The sequence below is a fragment of the Bombina bombina genome, chromosome 3 (assembly GCF_027579735.1).
Source record: "Bombina bombina isolate aBomBom1 chromosome 3, aBomBom1.pri, whole genome shotgun sequence".
Lineage (NCBI taxonomy): Eukaryota > Metazoa > Chordata > Amphibia > Anura > Bombinatoridae > Bombina > Bombina bombina.
Genome location: NC_069501.1, coordinates 697,315,472 through 697,331,622, shown reverse-complemented (window position 1 = coordinate 697,331,622; position 16,151 = coordinate 697,315,472). Strand labels below are relative to the sequence as shown.

At 37.9% G+C, this 16,151-nt stretch overlaps 1 protein-coding gene across 1 annotated transcript in view; it reads left to right on the top strand.

The window, feature by feature from the left end:
• Window positions 1-16,151, top strand: part of NCF1 (neutrophil cytosolic factor 1) — a 49,806-nt gene that overhangs the window by 13,477 nt on the left and 20,178 nt on the right. The window contains exons 4-6 of the mRNA XM_053707476.1: window positions 5,251-5,416; window positions 8,943-9,001; window positions 12,095-12,217. Coding sequence (XP_053563451.1) covers window positions 5,251-5,416; window positions 8,943-9,001; window positions 12,095-12,217 — 348 coding nt within the window. The remainder of the gene's footprint in view (window positions 1-5,250; window positions 5,417-8,942; window positions 9,002-12,094; window positions 12,218-16,151) is intronic.

Sequence of the window (16,151 nt, the reverse complement as noted above, 5' to 3'; positions counted from 1 at the left end):
ACTTTCCATAGCGCTGCCATTACGAATTACTGAAAAACCTTCGCTTTTTGTGCGGTATGGTGAGTTAAGCTCCATACCGCACAAAACCCAAGGCCTGACTTTACGTGCTTGTGCACGCTTTCCCCCAAAGACATCAATGTGGAGAAAGTGGCAGAAAAAAACTAACACCTGTGATCTCGAAATGGAGATCGCTGTGTCTATGGGGAAAAGAAAGTTACGTTAAAACCTAATACCCTAACATAAACCCCTAGTCTAAATACCCCTAGTCTGCCGCCCCCCGACATAGCCGTCACTATATAAAGTTATTACCCCCTAATCCGCCGCCCCCTCCAGACATCACCGACACTAAATAAACCTATTAAACCCTAAACCGCCAGCCCCCCACATTGCAACTATTAAATAAACCAATTAACCCCTAATCCGCCACCCACCCACATCGCCAACACTATATAAACCTATTATCCTCTAAACCGCCGCCCCCCCACATCTCCAACACTATAATAAAGTATTAAACTTATTAACCTCTAAACCGCTAGCCCCCCACATTGCAAAACACTAAATTATACTATTAACCCCTAAACCTAACACCCCCTAACTTTAAATTAAAAGTTACAACATAACTATTTTAAAATAAATAAAAACTTACCTGTGAAATTAAAAAAAACTAAGATTAAACTATAAATTAACCTAACATAACTTTTCTAATAAAATAAAATAAACAACAAATTAAAAATCCTAAATTACATGATTAAATAAACCTAACACTATGAAAAAATAAAAAACCTAAATTAAAAATTTAAATAAACCTAAAACGAAAAAATTTAAAAAATATAACTACAAAAAAACCGCTAAAATTACGAAAAATAGGTAAAAACACTAAGATTACAAAAAATAAAAAACGAAATTATCCAAAATAATAAAAATTACACCTAATCTAATAGCCCTCTAAAATAAAAAAAAGCCCTACCAAAATAAAAACACCCCCTAACTTAACAATAAACTACCAATAGCCCTTAAAAAGGCCTTTTGTAGGGCATGGCCTGAAGCAATTAGTTTTTTTACCTAAAAAGTCCACCCTAACAGTAAACCCCCCTAACAGTAAACCCCCTTATCTTAAAAAAACCTAAGCTACCCATTGCCCCTAAAGGGGCATTTGTTTGGGCATTGCCCTTAAAAGGGCATTCAGCTCTTTTACTGCCATCCCTTTTATCAGCAAAGCTCTAGGGGGATGTATGTCTGTTGGCAAATGATACAAAAATGTGTAATAGAGTTGATATTCCAGGGGGGAGTAGATCAACAGAGCAATGATATGAAAAAATTGTAAGATTAGATGTATGACTGGAATCTAAAGTTCAACAAAATTAATTAAAAAATCCAAAGGTTAGTTGCAAACTTAAAGGGACATGAAACCCGCATTTTTTCTTTCATGATTTTGAAAGAGCATGCATTTTTAAACAACTTTCTAATATACTTCTTTTATCTTATTTGTTTTATTATCTTGATATTCTTTGCTGAAAAGCATATCTAGATAGGCTCAGTAGCTGCTGATAGAAGCCTGGGGTGATTGGCTCACCCTTGTGCATTGCTTTTTCTTCAACTTAGAATATTTAAAAAATAAAGCAAAATAAATAATAGAAGTAAATTGTAATGTAGTTTAAATTTGTATTCTCTATCTGAATAATGAAAGAACATTTTAGGGTTTAGTGTCCCTTTAATTAAGGTTTTCTGACGTTATCAAAAGAGGAACATGACTTAAAAGATCAGATTTTTAAAATTTGGTAAACAATACAGTATTGCAGCAAGTAAAGCCAGCAGAATGTTTATTGTATAGGTAGAAGTATGACCTAAACATGTGTAGCTTAGATGAGAGAATGATATGATATAAAGTTTTAAGTATATTGGGGGGTTTAATAAACAGGCCCTAGAACTGATGCCTGAGGAACACCGCTAGTATCTGCTCCCTCACCTAACTAACTCCATTTATTAAGACACTCTGTCATCTACCTAATTCACAATTTTTGAGTCTAGTCCAAAGAATTACAGTTTATGGCCTCTAGTTATCAACATATCTACTTACCTGCATTTTTTGTAGTTTAGTTATTTTTAGTTAATTTTATTTAATTGTAGGTAATTGTAGTTAATTAATTTAATTTATTTAATGATAGTGTAGTGTTAGGTGTAATTGTAACTTAAGTTAGGATTTGTTTTACAGGTAATTTTGTATTTATTTTAGCTAGGTAGTTATTAAATATAATAGTTAATAACTATTTAATAGCTATTGTACCTAGTTAAAATGAATACAAACTTGCCTGTAAAATAAAAATAAACCCTAAAATAGCTACAATGTAACTAATAGTTATATTGTAGCTAGCTTATGGTTTATTTTACAGGTAAGTATTTAATTATAGGAATATTTATTTAGATTAATTTAAATAATATTTAAGTTAGGGGGGTGCTAGGGTTAGACTTAGGTTTAGGGTTAAATTCATTTAATATATTGGCGGCAGTGTAGGGGGATAGATTAGGGGTTAATCAATGTACTGTAGGGGGGGGCAGGATAGGGGTTGATAAATGTAATGTAGGTGGCGGAGGGCTCCGTATGCGGCGGTTTAGGGATTAAACAATTAATTTATTTGCGGCAGGGTCCGGGATCGGCAGGATAGGGGTTAATAACTTTATGTAGGTGGCGGCGGTATAGGGGGCGGCATATTAGGGGTTAATAGGTATAATGTAGGTGGCGGCGGGGTCCGGGAGCGGCAGGTTAGGGGTTAATATATTTATTATCGTTGCGGTGGGGTCCGGGAGCGGCGGTTTAGGGGTTAAACATTTTATTTAGGTGCGGCGGGGTCCGGGAGCGGCGGTTTAGGGGTTAATAAGTATAAAGTAGGTGGAGGCGGTGAAGGGGGGACAGATTAGGGGTGTTTAGACTCAGGGTACATGTTAGGGTGTTAGGTGTAGACATCTCCCATAGGAATCAATGGGATATCGGGCAGCAGCAAACATGAGCTCTCGCTACTGTCAGTCTCCCATTGATTCCTATGGGATCCGCTGCCACCAGGTACGCTGGCCTGGAATAGTGGCAAGCGTACCTGGTTGTTCTTTGATAACTTCCAAAAGTTGTCAGATAGTGCCGAACTTGCGTTCAGAACATCTGTAGTGACGTAACCATCGATCTGTGTCGGACTGAGTCCGGCGGATCGTAGGTTATGTCACTAGATTCTACTATTGCCGGTCTGTAGGGCTTGATAACTATGGCGAATCAGCCTCGCCACAAATACACTACGGAATTCCAGCGTATTTTCGGTTGATGGCTTGATAACTAGAGGCCTATGAGTTTGTTGTTTGAGACAATGTCAAATGCTTTGCTGAAATCTTGATAAGCTACATCTATTGCACCACGTTGGTCTAACATTTTGGTTACATAGTCCTGAAGTAAAATCATTTTATTGTTAAAGAAGCAAATAAAGATGAAAAATAACATTCCCTGCCAATACCCCCCTCCAAAAAAAAAAACACATACACACACCAAAAACAAACCTAAAACAAGAAAGGGGAAATGAGAACTGAAACTTTACTGTTATGACTATTTACTTTATAAGCAAGACAAGACAGCTGTTACTTTCTTTATATTTTTATGAGAACACATCATGCGGAATTTCATTTTATAAATTGTGTTTTCACAACACTCTGGTTACCTACAATTAGTCAGTATTAAAATATTGTCTAAAGATTTCACAATAGCATATTTAGGAAAATTAGATATAAACCTTCTGTAAGAAAGCCTTTACAGCAGCTTACCTAGTGTATCGAGCCGTAAAATGACATAAGGGTTAAAATGAAACTTTATTGTTTGAGGTAGAACGTGTGCACATTCCTGGGTCTACTTCAGTATGCTCTCATGAAAAGTAGTTAAAGGATAAAAATGTCAAATTGAAATGTGCACTTTTGCATTCTAATTTTAAATATATGCATTTTAGCATTATACTTTCATTAGCAAAAATGCTTCTAGAAAGAATTACGGTATTACAGTTTAAGTGTCTTATGCACATATGCTAAATGTGACTAGAGGATCACGATTCAAATACTATGGGGGCGATTTATCAAGCTGAGGCGGACAGGGGCGCACATACGTGCCCCTGTCTGCCGCAGCTCGCCTCTGGCGGGCTCAATTCCCCTGGTGGAATTCAGGATTGCACACGAGCGCTATTTTGTGCTCGCGTGCAATTCCGCCCCCTGCCCGCGCACAGCCAATCACGCGTGGGCAGGAGCTGTCAATCTCCCCGGTTGGACTAGACCGTGGAGATTGAATTTCGTCACTTTAGAGGTGGCATAAGATAAGGGAAGCAGCCGCTGCTTTTCAATACGGCGTGCAGGTTCTCTTGTGAGAACCTGCAGTCGTAGTGGGTCGAAAGGCTTGTGAAGCCTTTGATAAATCGACCCCTATGCTTGCTCAGAAATCTGTCTGTAGTGTGTATTGCCTCAGCAAAAACGTAGTTTGTGTCATAAAAGCCACTGATGACTCTCTAAGAAGGTGTGGTGTTTGAATGCTTGTGCACAGGCACTCACTGCTATATATGCATATGCTGCAGAAAGATAGTAATAACGTTTACTAGAAGCATTTTGCTAATGGAAATATATTGCAAGAATGCAAACTAAAATGCAACCATGCAGACTTCCATTTTGACATTTCCTTTCCTTTCCTTTAAGTTTTGACAAATAAGACTAAGAGAAAAAACAAAACAAGCAAAAAGTGAGGAGAGGCTAAAACTGCAGTTAAGTTTCCCTTAAAATGTGTAAAAATGAAGACTGCATATTGTAACTAGCACCCTATAATGTGATCCTTAGAGAACTGGAAGTAATTCTCTAGCTTAGAACAACGGGGGGCAGGAGTGTTTAGTTTGAGATATCTGACAATTTATTCCAACAAGAAGTTGGGATGTGCAGATGAATTTCAGTCTTTTGAGGGTGGATGTTTTAGAAATCAGCAAAATAAATCAGTAAGAAACCTGGATGATTACTTACTTTTCTACTTTTTCTCTTTTAAAAAAAATTAGTCAAAATTAAACTCTCATGATTAAGATAGAACATGCAATTTTAAACAACTTTCCCTTTTACTTCTATTAACAAAATGTGCACAGTCTTTTTATATTTACATGTTTTAAGTCTAGCATATTGTAGTAGCTTTTTATTGTATGCTATATTTGAGCCAATATTAAGGGATTAATCTGACAACCTATTTTGTCTTTCTAGCTCCAAAGTGGTTTGATGGCTTAAGATCGACAGAGAACAGACAGGACACGCTGTCTGATTACTGCACAGCTTTACTCAGTTTGCCCTCTAAGATATCACACTGCCCTCATGTTGTACAATTCTTCAAAGTGAGAGCGGAAGATGTGAACCCTGTTGCTAACAACAAGTGAGTATATAACAAAATGCTCCTTTTGGGACATTCATAATGTAGAAGACAGTTGTCTAATTTAGCTATAGCAGTCTGGTACGTATTGTGACAGAAAATATGAAGAATGTTAAAAGGATAATTTATTATTTTTTATGTTTAGTGTTACATTTCTGCTTGTATATAAAGTAATAGCTGTCTTAAACATGTAAACATGTTCCATATATAATATTGTAAGCAATAATTGAGGTTAGCTATCAATTGACCCTAGAGCCTTCTCTTCATTTTCTGAACAATAAAACAAGCATATAACTCAAAAAACATATATTGCAAAATAAAAATTAGGTCTACACGTAGCCAACATTTTGGCACTGGATTGAGGCTCTTGACAAATTACACAAAAAAAACAAAAAGGCAATAGTTATTGTTACAAACATAGGCATGCGCAGAAGATTTTATTAGGGTGAGCACCCAGAGATTTTTTTAGGTGACAAAATACGTGAAAAGAAAGGACATTCATTTAATCCATTATAGTGAAAACAAAACCAAACAAAACAAACTTAACATTTCCTAGTAGTGATAACCAGGCAAAAAATGGGTATAAATTGTTAACAGGAGAACTCAAACCCTCTACATGGGGACCCGGAAGTTGTGGCTCCCAACCCCGCCCACACAGGCTGCCTGCTGCAGTGCAGGGGGCTAGTAACTGCCAGGGGCACTAAGATATTGCGTCCTTGTGCTGCTGAAGCTGTTGACATCATGCTAAAAATTGTGCCTAACATGGAGACTACCTTCATGCTGTGCTCAAAATAAAGCACTATGGCAGATACAGAGATGGCAGTGAGTTAATTAAGCCCTTGTCTAGCAAACGGGCAGGGCCTGCCCCGGGTCCCTGATGGCAGTGAACCTGCCTGTACTCTTCTTCTTGCTTCCGGGAGATCGAATGGAGAGGGGATGGCAAGTATTAAAAGTCCCAAGTGACCCTAGGTGATGGCAGTGCACTGGGTAATTCATACGGTTGTGTCATTCAGCTTAGTCTAGGGTCAGCTGCATTAGAGTGTGCCTGGGGACACCCGGCAGACCCTGTGCACACTCCTATGGTTACAAATATGTTTTAGTGCAAACACTGCCACCATTGTGTGTAGAAAACACTGACAACTGTTGAGGTGATATTACTTTTAACACTAAACTTCACAGTTACCATAAAAGCCCATGGCAGTGCTATGCATCTGAAAGAAACAAACAAAAATAATTTCCTATTATCTAAATAAAAAAGGCAAAGAAAAAAAAGAAAATGAAACAAAAAATATAAAATACATGTAATCATGGAGGCAATAATAAAGGGATATTAAAGGGACATTATACACTCATTTTTTCGTTGCATAAAAGTTTTGTAGATGATCCATTTATATAGCCCATACAGTTGTTTTTTTAAATGGATAGTTTTGCTTATTTTTAAATAACATTGCTCGGATTTTCAGACTCCTAACCAAGCCCCAAAGTTTTAAGAGAATACCGACATATACCTACCTCAGCTTGCTTCTGTTTGTGTAAAGAGTCTTTTCATATGCAGAGCAAGGGGGAGGGGGGAGTGTCTGATATTTCCCACTTGCAGTGGGTGTTCCAGTAACCTTTTAAACAGAGCTAAACAAGAAGCTTCTAAGTAAGTGTCCCTTTAAATAAAGTTGCTATTTTACTTTGTTGCTTCTAACAGATTTAACAAAAAATTTTGAGAAAATGGGCGTTCTTGTGCCATTCCTATGTCCGCCAACAGTGTCCTTATCAGCTTCTATCCCATGGACAAGCTGTACACAGATATACATTTTCTGTTAATTTAATTATCAAAATAAAAAGGGTTAACTTAAAGGGACACTGAACCCAAATTGTTTCTTTCATGATTCAGATATAGGGGCTGAATTACTATTGTGCGAGCGGACGTGATCCGATATTGCGGATCATGTCCGCTGCACATCGATAAATGCCGACAGCAAACGCTCTCGGCATTTATCATTGCACCAACAGTTCTGGTGAACTGCTGGTGCAATACCGCCCCCTGCAGATTGGCGGCCAATAGGCCGCTAGCAGGGAGTGTCAATCAACCCGATTGTATTGGATCGGTTAATTTCCGGAGATGTCTGTCTGCCACCTCAGAGCAGGCGGACCGGTTATGGAGCAGCAGAAGGCTCACCAGAAACACGGGGCATCAAGCTCCATACGGAGCTTGATAGATAGGCCCCAGAGCATGCAATTTTAAGCAACTTTCTAATTTACTCCTATTATCAATTTTTCATCGTTCTCTTGCTATCTTTATTTGAAAAAGAAGGCATCTAAGCTAAGGAGCCAGACAATTTTTGGTTAAGTACCCTGGACAGCACTTGTTTATTGGTGGGTGAATTTATCCACCAATCAGCAAGAACAACCCAGGTTGTTCTCCAAAAATGGGCCGGCATCTAAACTTACATTCTTGCTTTTCAAATAAAGATACCAAGATAATGAAGACAATTTGATAATAGGAGTAAATTAGAAAGTTGCTTAAAATTGCATACTCTATCTGAATCACAAAAGAAAACATTTGGGTTCAGTGTCCTTTTAACCTTTTCATGGGAAAAAAAGTATTCACAAGTTTAAACAGTATTCTTTAACATATACAAAATATTTTTTCTTTTAGTTTAATGTCCCTTTAAAGGGCCATAATACTCATATGCTAAATCACTTGAAAGTGATGCAGAATAACTGTAACAAGTTGACAGGAAAATATCACCTGAATATCCCTATGTAAAAAAGGAAGATATTTTACCTCACAATTTCCTCAGCTCAACAGAGTAAGTCCTGTGTAAAAAGTTATACTTTATACTTTATCTGCTGTCCAGTTGCAGGTAAAAAAAAAAGAAGAAATTAACAGCTGCCAATCAGCATCAGCAGTGCTGAGGTCATGAACTCTTTTACTGTGATCTCATGAGATTTCACTTAACTCTCATGAGATTTCATAGTAAACTACCTTAATCTGAATAGGGAAATAACATGAATGTGCATGAGGCTAACTCCCTTGCCTGTCCCGGGACAGGCATACTGATTTGCTGCTTAAAGTCCTTTACAATGGGGGATGAATACTTAGGACATTTTGAGGTAAAATATCTTCCTTTTTTACACAGAGATGTTTAGGTGATATTTTCTAGTCAGCTTTTTACAACTATGCTGCATCACTTTCAAGTGTTTCAACATTTGGGTATCATGGCCCTTAGTAACAAAACAGTACCAAATAATAAGAAAGCAGACCTATCATCAATGCTCTGACAATGTTTAAGCGGCCAAAATAAAGCAATACCCAAGTAACATGTCATCATGCAGGGAGCCATATTTTGAATTTTTACTTTGTTTTTTTGTGTGTCACAAAAGTATTTCTAATTTCAAGCATATTACTAAAATCCTTTACTTGTGTTTTATACTTTTGTGATGTACTTTGCTAATAATGTTTGATATCTTTTCTTTGACTCCCTTATTTTCTGTGTTCTCTTAACTTTTTTAATATTATTGTTTTTTTATTTAGCGGTCGGAAGCCTGAAACATTTTTGTTGAAGGTAGATAATACGAAAAAAAATGTATCAGGTAAGAAAAAACAAAAAAACTAATCTCAGCATTTACCATATATGGATATATTTCTCTTCCAGTGACTGTCTCTTTCAGTGATTCAGTTGACGGCTTTACTAGTTTTTGGGGCCGAATTATCAATGTGAGGATGGACATGATACGCTGTCCCTGCACATCAATAAATGCCGGCATTTAACTGTCGGCATTTATCGTTGCACAAGCATTCCTTGTGAAATGCTTGTGCAATGCCGCCCCCTGACACCCGCTAGCAAGGGGTGTCAATCAACCCAATTGTATCTGATCAGGCTGATTGCTGTCCGCCGCCTCAGAGGTGGCGCACAAGTTAAGGAGCAGCGGGAAATCAACCCGATCGAATACGATCGGGTTGATTGACATACCCTGCTAGCGGGCGATTGGCCGCAAATCTGCAGGGGGCAGCATTGCACCAGCAGTTCAGAAGAACAATGATATGCTGACAGCATTTATCGATGAGCAGTGGACATGATCCGCTATATAGGATCATGTCCGCTCACACTATAATAAATAGGCCCCTTAGAGTCAACAGCCTGACCAAAAATATTGCTTGTTTTAGCTCGTCGTCACTACCTTTAAAAAATCCCTGCTCTGTGTGCTTCATTTTTTCAGGTAACCAAATGAAAATTCTTTTTAAAAAACTGCTTACTTTTATACACATCTTTGGTTGTTCATCAGCATTGATGCTGAAATATAGCCTTATAGGGTGATCCTGTTCAAAGCAATCTCAATTTAAAGGGATCCATTTAAGAAGCTATGAGCAAGCCTGCAGCTGAGAGTTAAGAAGCAGCGGTCACCAGATTTCTGGGACTAGGGGGTTTGACAGCACCTGGGGGCGGCATTGCTCATGAAGCTAAGTGTGCAATGATAAATGCGGGCAGCATACTGCTACCTGCTAGCCGCGATGCCGGGCGGACAGGGGTTGGAGATGTTCACTCATGTCCATCCAGGGATTAGTAAATCTTGCCCTAAATCACAATATTTATCATCACATTTACAAGCCCAGTTTCACTTATGGAATTTGTTTTTCTTTGATGTTCTGTGCTGTTTATTTGCGTTCTCAATCTATATTACGTGTTTTTAGAAGACGTATTTTTCTGTCTGTATCTTGTATCACAATCAGATGTCACTATTAGAAATCTTGTGAGGTTGTAAATTTCTATTATTACATAAAAAAATATAAATATATCATTTGGGAGGACATTTCCTGTGGTTAAACATTTTCAACTATGTGTTTATTAAGGTAACAATTAGCCTAGTAAGCACATAGTTGAAAATGTTTAAAAGCAGAGAGTGCCTGAGAATTGATTTCTATTAATACTGTGTGTGTCTATATATATATATATATATATATATATATATATGTGTGTGTGTGTGTGTGTTAGAGTAGTAGACTGTGTTAAAGAAGGAGTTGTCTTTTTGTTTAATGTTTAATTTTTTAAAATGTTTTATATATTTTATATTGCCATTATCCTACATAGTAAAACCCTATTCTGTACAATGAGAATGTACATTTTAGGTTAATCTCAAGTTTGCTGTTTGATGAGAAGTATTGTAAGATATTTTTAAATTCAACTATTGGCAAACAGAGAAGTTGAAGTCACCTTTCCCCACAAGATATTAAGGGTTCGTTTTGTTGTTTTATCAAATGTCGGGTGGACATGATCCACTGTCGGACGGACATGATCCGCTGTGAAATGCTTGTGCAATGCTGCCCCCCTGCACATTTGCGGTCAATCGGACGCTAGCAGGGGGTGTCAATCATCCCGATCGTGTCTGATTGGGATGATTGCAGTCCGCCACCTCATAGGTGACGTACGAGTTAAGGAGCGGCAGTCTTATGACCGCTGCTTCTTAACTTATGTTTCCGGTGAGCCTAAAGGCCTGCACGGAAACAGTAGCATCCGGCGCATAATAAATCTACCCCTAAGTGTCTTCTTGATTCTTGAACTAAATCACATAAATAATAGAAAAGCTTTCAGTATTATTAGCCCATTAAACACACATGCCCACTATACTCTCCAGGCCCATGTTCAAATGCCATAAATTGTCCTAAATATTTACCACTATGGTTTTGGAACTCACCAGGTTAATTGTGCACATTTCACTTGTTAATATCATCACACACTGTACAAAGAACTCAATCAAAACAACTCAAATGTATTATCTAAACCATGAAATGGCCATTGTATTTCTCATTTTTGTTTCCATTTTGTATTTCAATGAATGAACTTTACAATGGAAAACAATGGATTTGGGATTGTAATCACTTAAGACCCATGCTGACATGCCAAACCAACATCATTTTAAAGGGGAAAATATTATATTATACTCAGATTCAAAATTATGTTTAGTTTACAGAGTAACTGCACTTTAGTTAAAGGGACATAAAACTGGTTGAGATATGTGCATATCCTAAAAGGGCTAATTCATTAAAAATTGTTTCAATAAAAAAAATTGTTTAAAAATTGCTGGCAAGTATTTTAAAATAATTTTCAAAAATAAGCTAAATTAATTATATAGCTAAGCTGCCTGGAGAAGCCAACTCCACCCCCCGTATCAGTGTTTAGACACAGGCATTGTATTTCAACTGAGTTCACAGCTTCTAGGCAAACTCCATCAGATAATACCATTTTTGCATTCTACCAAAACAACAATAAATATAGTTACAGCCATAGAAGGAAATGTGTGGGGGGAGCTAGAGCTTTACAATTCAGAAACTAAAAAGAAAGTGTTAATGGTGAGGCACTGCAGTATAAATTTGCAGGTAAAGTAATTAAAGTACATATTATATTTTGTCACTATCCCAACTTGTTTTATGTCCCTTCAAATAAGAATTTAAGAAAACTACCATTTGTTTTCAATAGGGCATAGTTTCACTTGTGCATGGGCAGGAAATGTGCCTTTATATGTAGCCTTAATATGCTTTTTTTAAATAAGTTACCAAAGTGTGCAAATAGAGGTTTGACTGTAATATACCCAACCACGTATTTCTGTACCATTAGACATGAGTAATATGTATTTTCTTGTAGTATATATATATATATTGGTAATTGAATGTTTGCTTTTTTGTCCCAGATATTACAGGTCCAATTATTCTACAGTCATATCGAGCTGTAGCAGACTTTGAAAAGAGTTCCAAGAGTGAACTAGCGATGAAATATGGTGACATAGTGGAAGTGGTGGAAAAGAATGAAAATGGTATCACCTGTTATTTATACGTATCCTTTTAGTTTATATGTCTGCGTTAGATTATTGCCAATAATAATATGTATACAAATATTATAATACTTGTAAAACGAAAGAAAGTGGTTATCAACCTTTTAAATTCACATGACAGTACAAGAATTCTATTAAAGTAATAATCTGTGAACACTGTAGGCTCAATTGAAAAACAATCCCATTTACCTCCCGTTGTGATTAATCCTAATCATAACCGCAGTTGTATTGTCAGCAAGAAAATTATTACACCCGCCATAACAATGCCACAAGTACAGCAAACTCCGGTTAATCCCTTTGGTGCAATATTGAGCTGCAAATCAATGCTTCAAAGGGGTAAACCTATTCCTAACTACAACCCTAATCCATATTTCCAATCACTAACCATTACTTGAGATCAAGATTGTCAGTGACAATATTCTTTTACTGGATGTCACCAGCCATAAAATTTGCATATTTTTTGTCACATCATCTATTTCAGAACTTCATGAATGGTGATTTCACAGCAGCAACATAGTGGCTAATAATGGTATAGAACATCAAAAAAAGCAACCCCAAGGTAGCTTAGAAAGAGGGCAATGGAAAAAAATAAAATGTATGGACTACAAAAGAAACCTCTATGAAATGTGAAAAAAATAACAAAAGATCCAATGATATAAAGTTAAGTGGGAATAGACATTTCCACAGTAAAATGCTGGTAGATCCTCCAATAAACATCCTCTGTTAAATAAAAGCAATAAACCTTGCCTTTAGTAATAATCAGATAGATTACGAGTTTTGAGCGCAATAGGGAAATTAACGACCGCCACAAAAGCGGCATTATTTCACCTCCCTATAGCCCTGCTATTACAAGTTTACAAAAAGCAGGCTTGTACGGGCGATATGGTGGCGTTGAGCTCCATACCACACCCAAATATAAGCGCTGCTTTAACGTGCTTGTGCACGATTTCCCCATAGATATCAATGGGGAGAGCCGGCAAAAAAAAAGCCTAACACCTGCGATCACGGAAACAAAAGCTCCGTAACGCAGCCCCATTGATGTCTATGGGGTAAGAAAAAGTTACACCCTAACATAAACCCCACGTTTAAACACCCCTAATCTGCCGCCCCCGACATCGCTGCTTAACATTGCCACCACCTACATTACAGTTATTAACCCCTAATCTGCTGCCCCCAATGTCGCCACCACTATACTAAAGTTATTAACCCCTAAACCTCTGGCCTCCAACATCACTAACACTAAATAAATATATTAACCCCTAAACCTAACCCTAACGCAACCCTAAGCCTAACCCTAATGTAACCCTAAGCCTAAATCTAACCCTAACACCCCCTAACTTAAATATAATTAAAATAAATCTAAATAAACCTTACAATTATTACCTAAATAATTCCTATTTAAAACTAAGTACACACTTACCTGTAAAATAAAACCTAAGCTAGCTACAATATAACTAATAGTTATATTGTAGCTATCTTAGGTTTTATTTTTATTTCACAGGTAAGTTTGTATTTATTTTAACTAGGTAGACTAGTTAGTAAATAGTTATTAACTATTTACTAACTACCTAGCTAAAATAAATACAAAGTTACCTGTAAAACAAAACCTATCCTGCCTTACACTAAAAACTAACATTACAATAAAATAAATTCTTAAAATACAATTTTCTAAATTACAAAAAAAATAACACTAAATTACAAAAAATAAAAAACGAAATTATCAAAAATAAAAACGAATTACTCCTAATCTAATAGCCCTATCAAAATAAAAAAGGCCCCCCAAAATAAAAAAACCCTAGCCTACACTAAACTGCCAATGGCCATTAAAGGGGCTTTTTTGGGGATTTGCCCCAAAGAAATCAGCTCTTTTACCTGTAAAAAAATACAAACACCCCCCAACAGTAAAACTCACCAACCAACCAACCAACCAACCCCCCCAAATAAAAACCTATCTAAATAAAACTAAGCTAACCAATGCCCTGAAAAGGGCATGTGGATGGGCATTGCCCTTAAAGGGCATTTAGCTCTTTTACATTGCCCAAACCCTAAGCTAAAAAAAACCCCACCCAAAAAACCCTTAAAAAAACCTAACACTAACCCCCGACAATCCACTTACAGTTATCGAAGTCTGGACATCCATCGTCATCCATCCGGCGAAGTCCTCATCCAAGCGAGAAGAAGTCTTCATCCAGACGGCATCTTCTATCTTCATCCATCTGGCGCGGAGCGGGTCCATCTTCAAGACATCTGGCGTGGAGCATCCTCTGACGGTCACGGCGTCAACTGAAGGTTCCCTTTTTGGAACAGCCAATAGAATGAGAGCTCAATCCTATTGGCTGATTGTTTTTTTTGCCTGTAAAAAAAAACATACAATACCCCCCCCAACATTACAACCCACCAACCACATACCCCTAATCTAATCCAAACCCCCCTTAAATAAACCTAACACTAAGCCCCTGAAGATCTTCCTACCTTGTCTTCACCATACCAGGTTCACCGATCCGTCCTGGCTCCAACATCTTCATCCAACCCAAGCGGGGGTTGGCGATCCATCATCCGGTGCTGAAGAGGTCCAGAAGAGGCTCCAAAGTCTTCCTCCTATCCGGCAAGAAGAGGACATCCGGACCGGCAAACATCTTCTCCAAGCGGCATCTTCAATCTTCTTCCATCCGGTGCGGAGCGGGTCCATCTTGAAGCAGGCGACGCGGATCCATCCTCTTCTTCCGTTGTCTCCCGACGAATGACGGTTCCTTTAAGGGACCTAGTTAAAATAAATACCAAGTTGCCTGTAAAATAAATATTAATCCTAAAATAGCTATAATATAATTATAATTTATATTGTAGCTATATTAGGATTTATTTTACAGGTAAGTATTTAGCTTTAAATAGGAATCATTTATTTAATAAGAGTTAATTAATTTCGTTAGATTAAAATTATATTTAACTTAGGGGGGTGTTAGTGTTAGGGTTAGACTTAGCTTTAGGGGTTAATCAATTTATTAGAATAGCGGTGAGGTCCGCTCGGCAGATTAGGGGTTAATAATTGAAGGTAGGTGTCGGCGATGTTAGGGAGGGCAGATTAGGGGTTAATACTATTTATGATAGGGTTAGTGAGGCGGATTAGGGGTTAATAACTTTATTATAGTAGCGCTCAGGTCCGCTCGGCAGATTAGGGGTTAATAAGTGTAGGCAGGTGTCGGCGACGTTGAGGGGGGCAGATTAGGGGTTAATAAATATAATATAGGGGTCGGCGGTGTTAGGGGTAGCAGATTAGGGGTACATAGGGATAACGTAGGTGGTGGCGCTTTGCGGTCGGAAGATTAGGGGTTAATTATTTTAAGTAGCTGGCGGCGACGTTGTGGGGGGCAGGTTAGGGGTTAATAAATGTAATACAGGGGTCGGCGGGGTTAGGGGCAGCAGATTAGGGGTACATAAGTATAACGTAGGTGGCGGTCGGCAGATTAGGGGTTAAAAATTTAAATCGAGTGGCGGCGATGTGGGGGGAGCTCGGTTTAGGGGTACATAGGTAGTTTATGGGTGTTAGTGTACTTTAGGGTACAGTAGTTAAGAGCTTTATGAACCGGCGTTAGCCAGAAAGCTCTTAACTCCTGCTATTTTCAGGCGGCTGGAATTTTGTCGTTAGAGCTCTAACGCTCACTTCAGAAACGACTCTAAATACCGGCGTTAGAAAGATCCCATTGAAAAGATAGGATACGCAAATGGCGTAGGGGGATCTGCGGTATGGAAAAGTCGCGGCTGAAAAGTGAGCGTTAGACCCTTTAATCACTGACTCCAAATACCGGCGGTAGCCTAAAACCAGCGTTAGGAGCCTCTAACGCTGGTTTTGACGGCTACCGCCGAACTCCAAATCTAGGCCTTAGGTTTTATTTTACAGGTAAGTATGTATTTAGTTTTA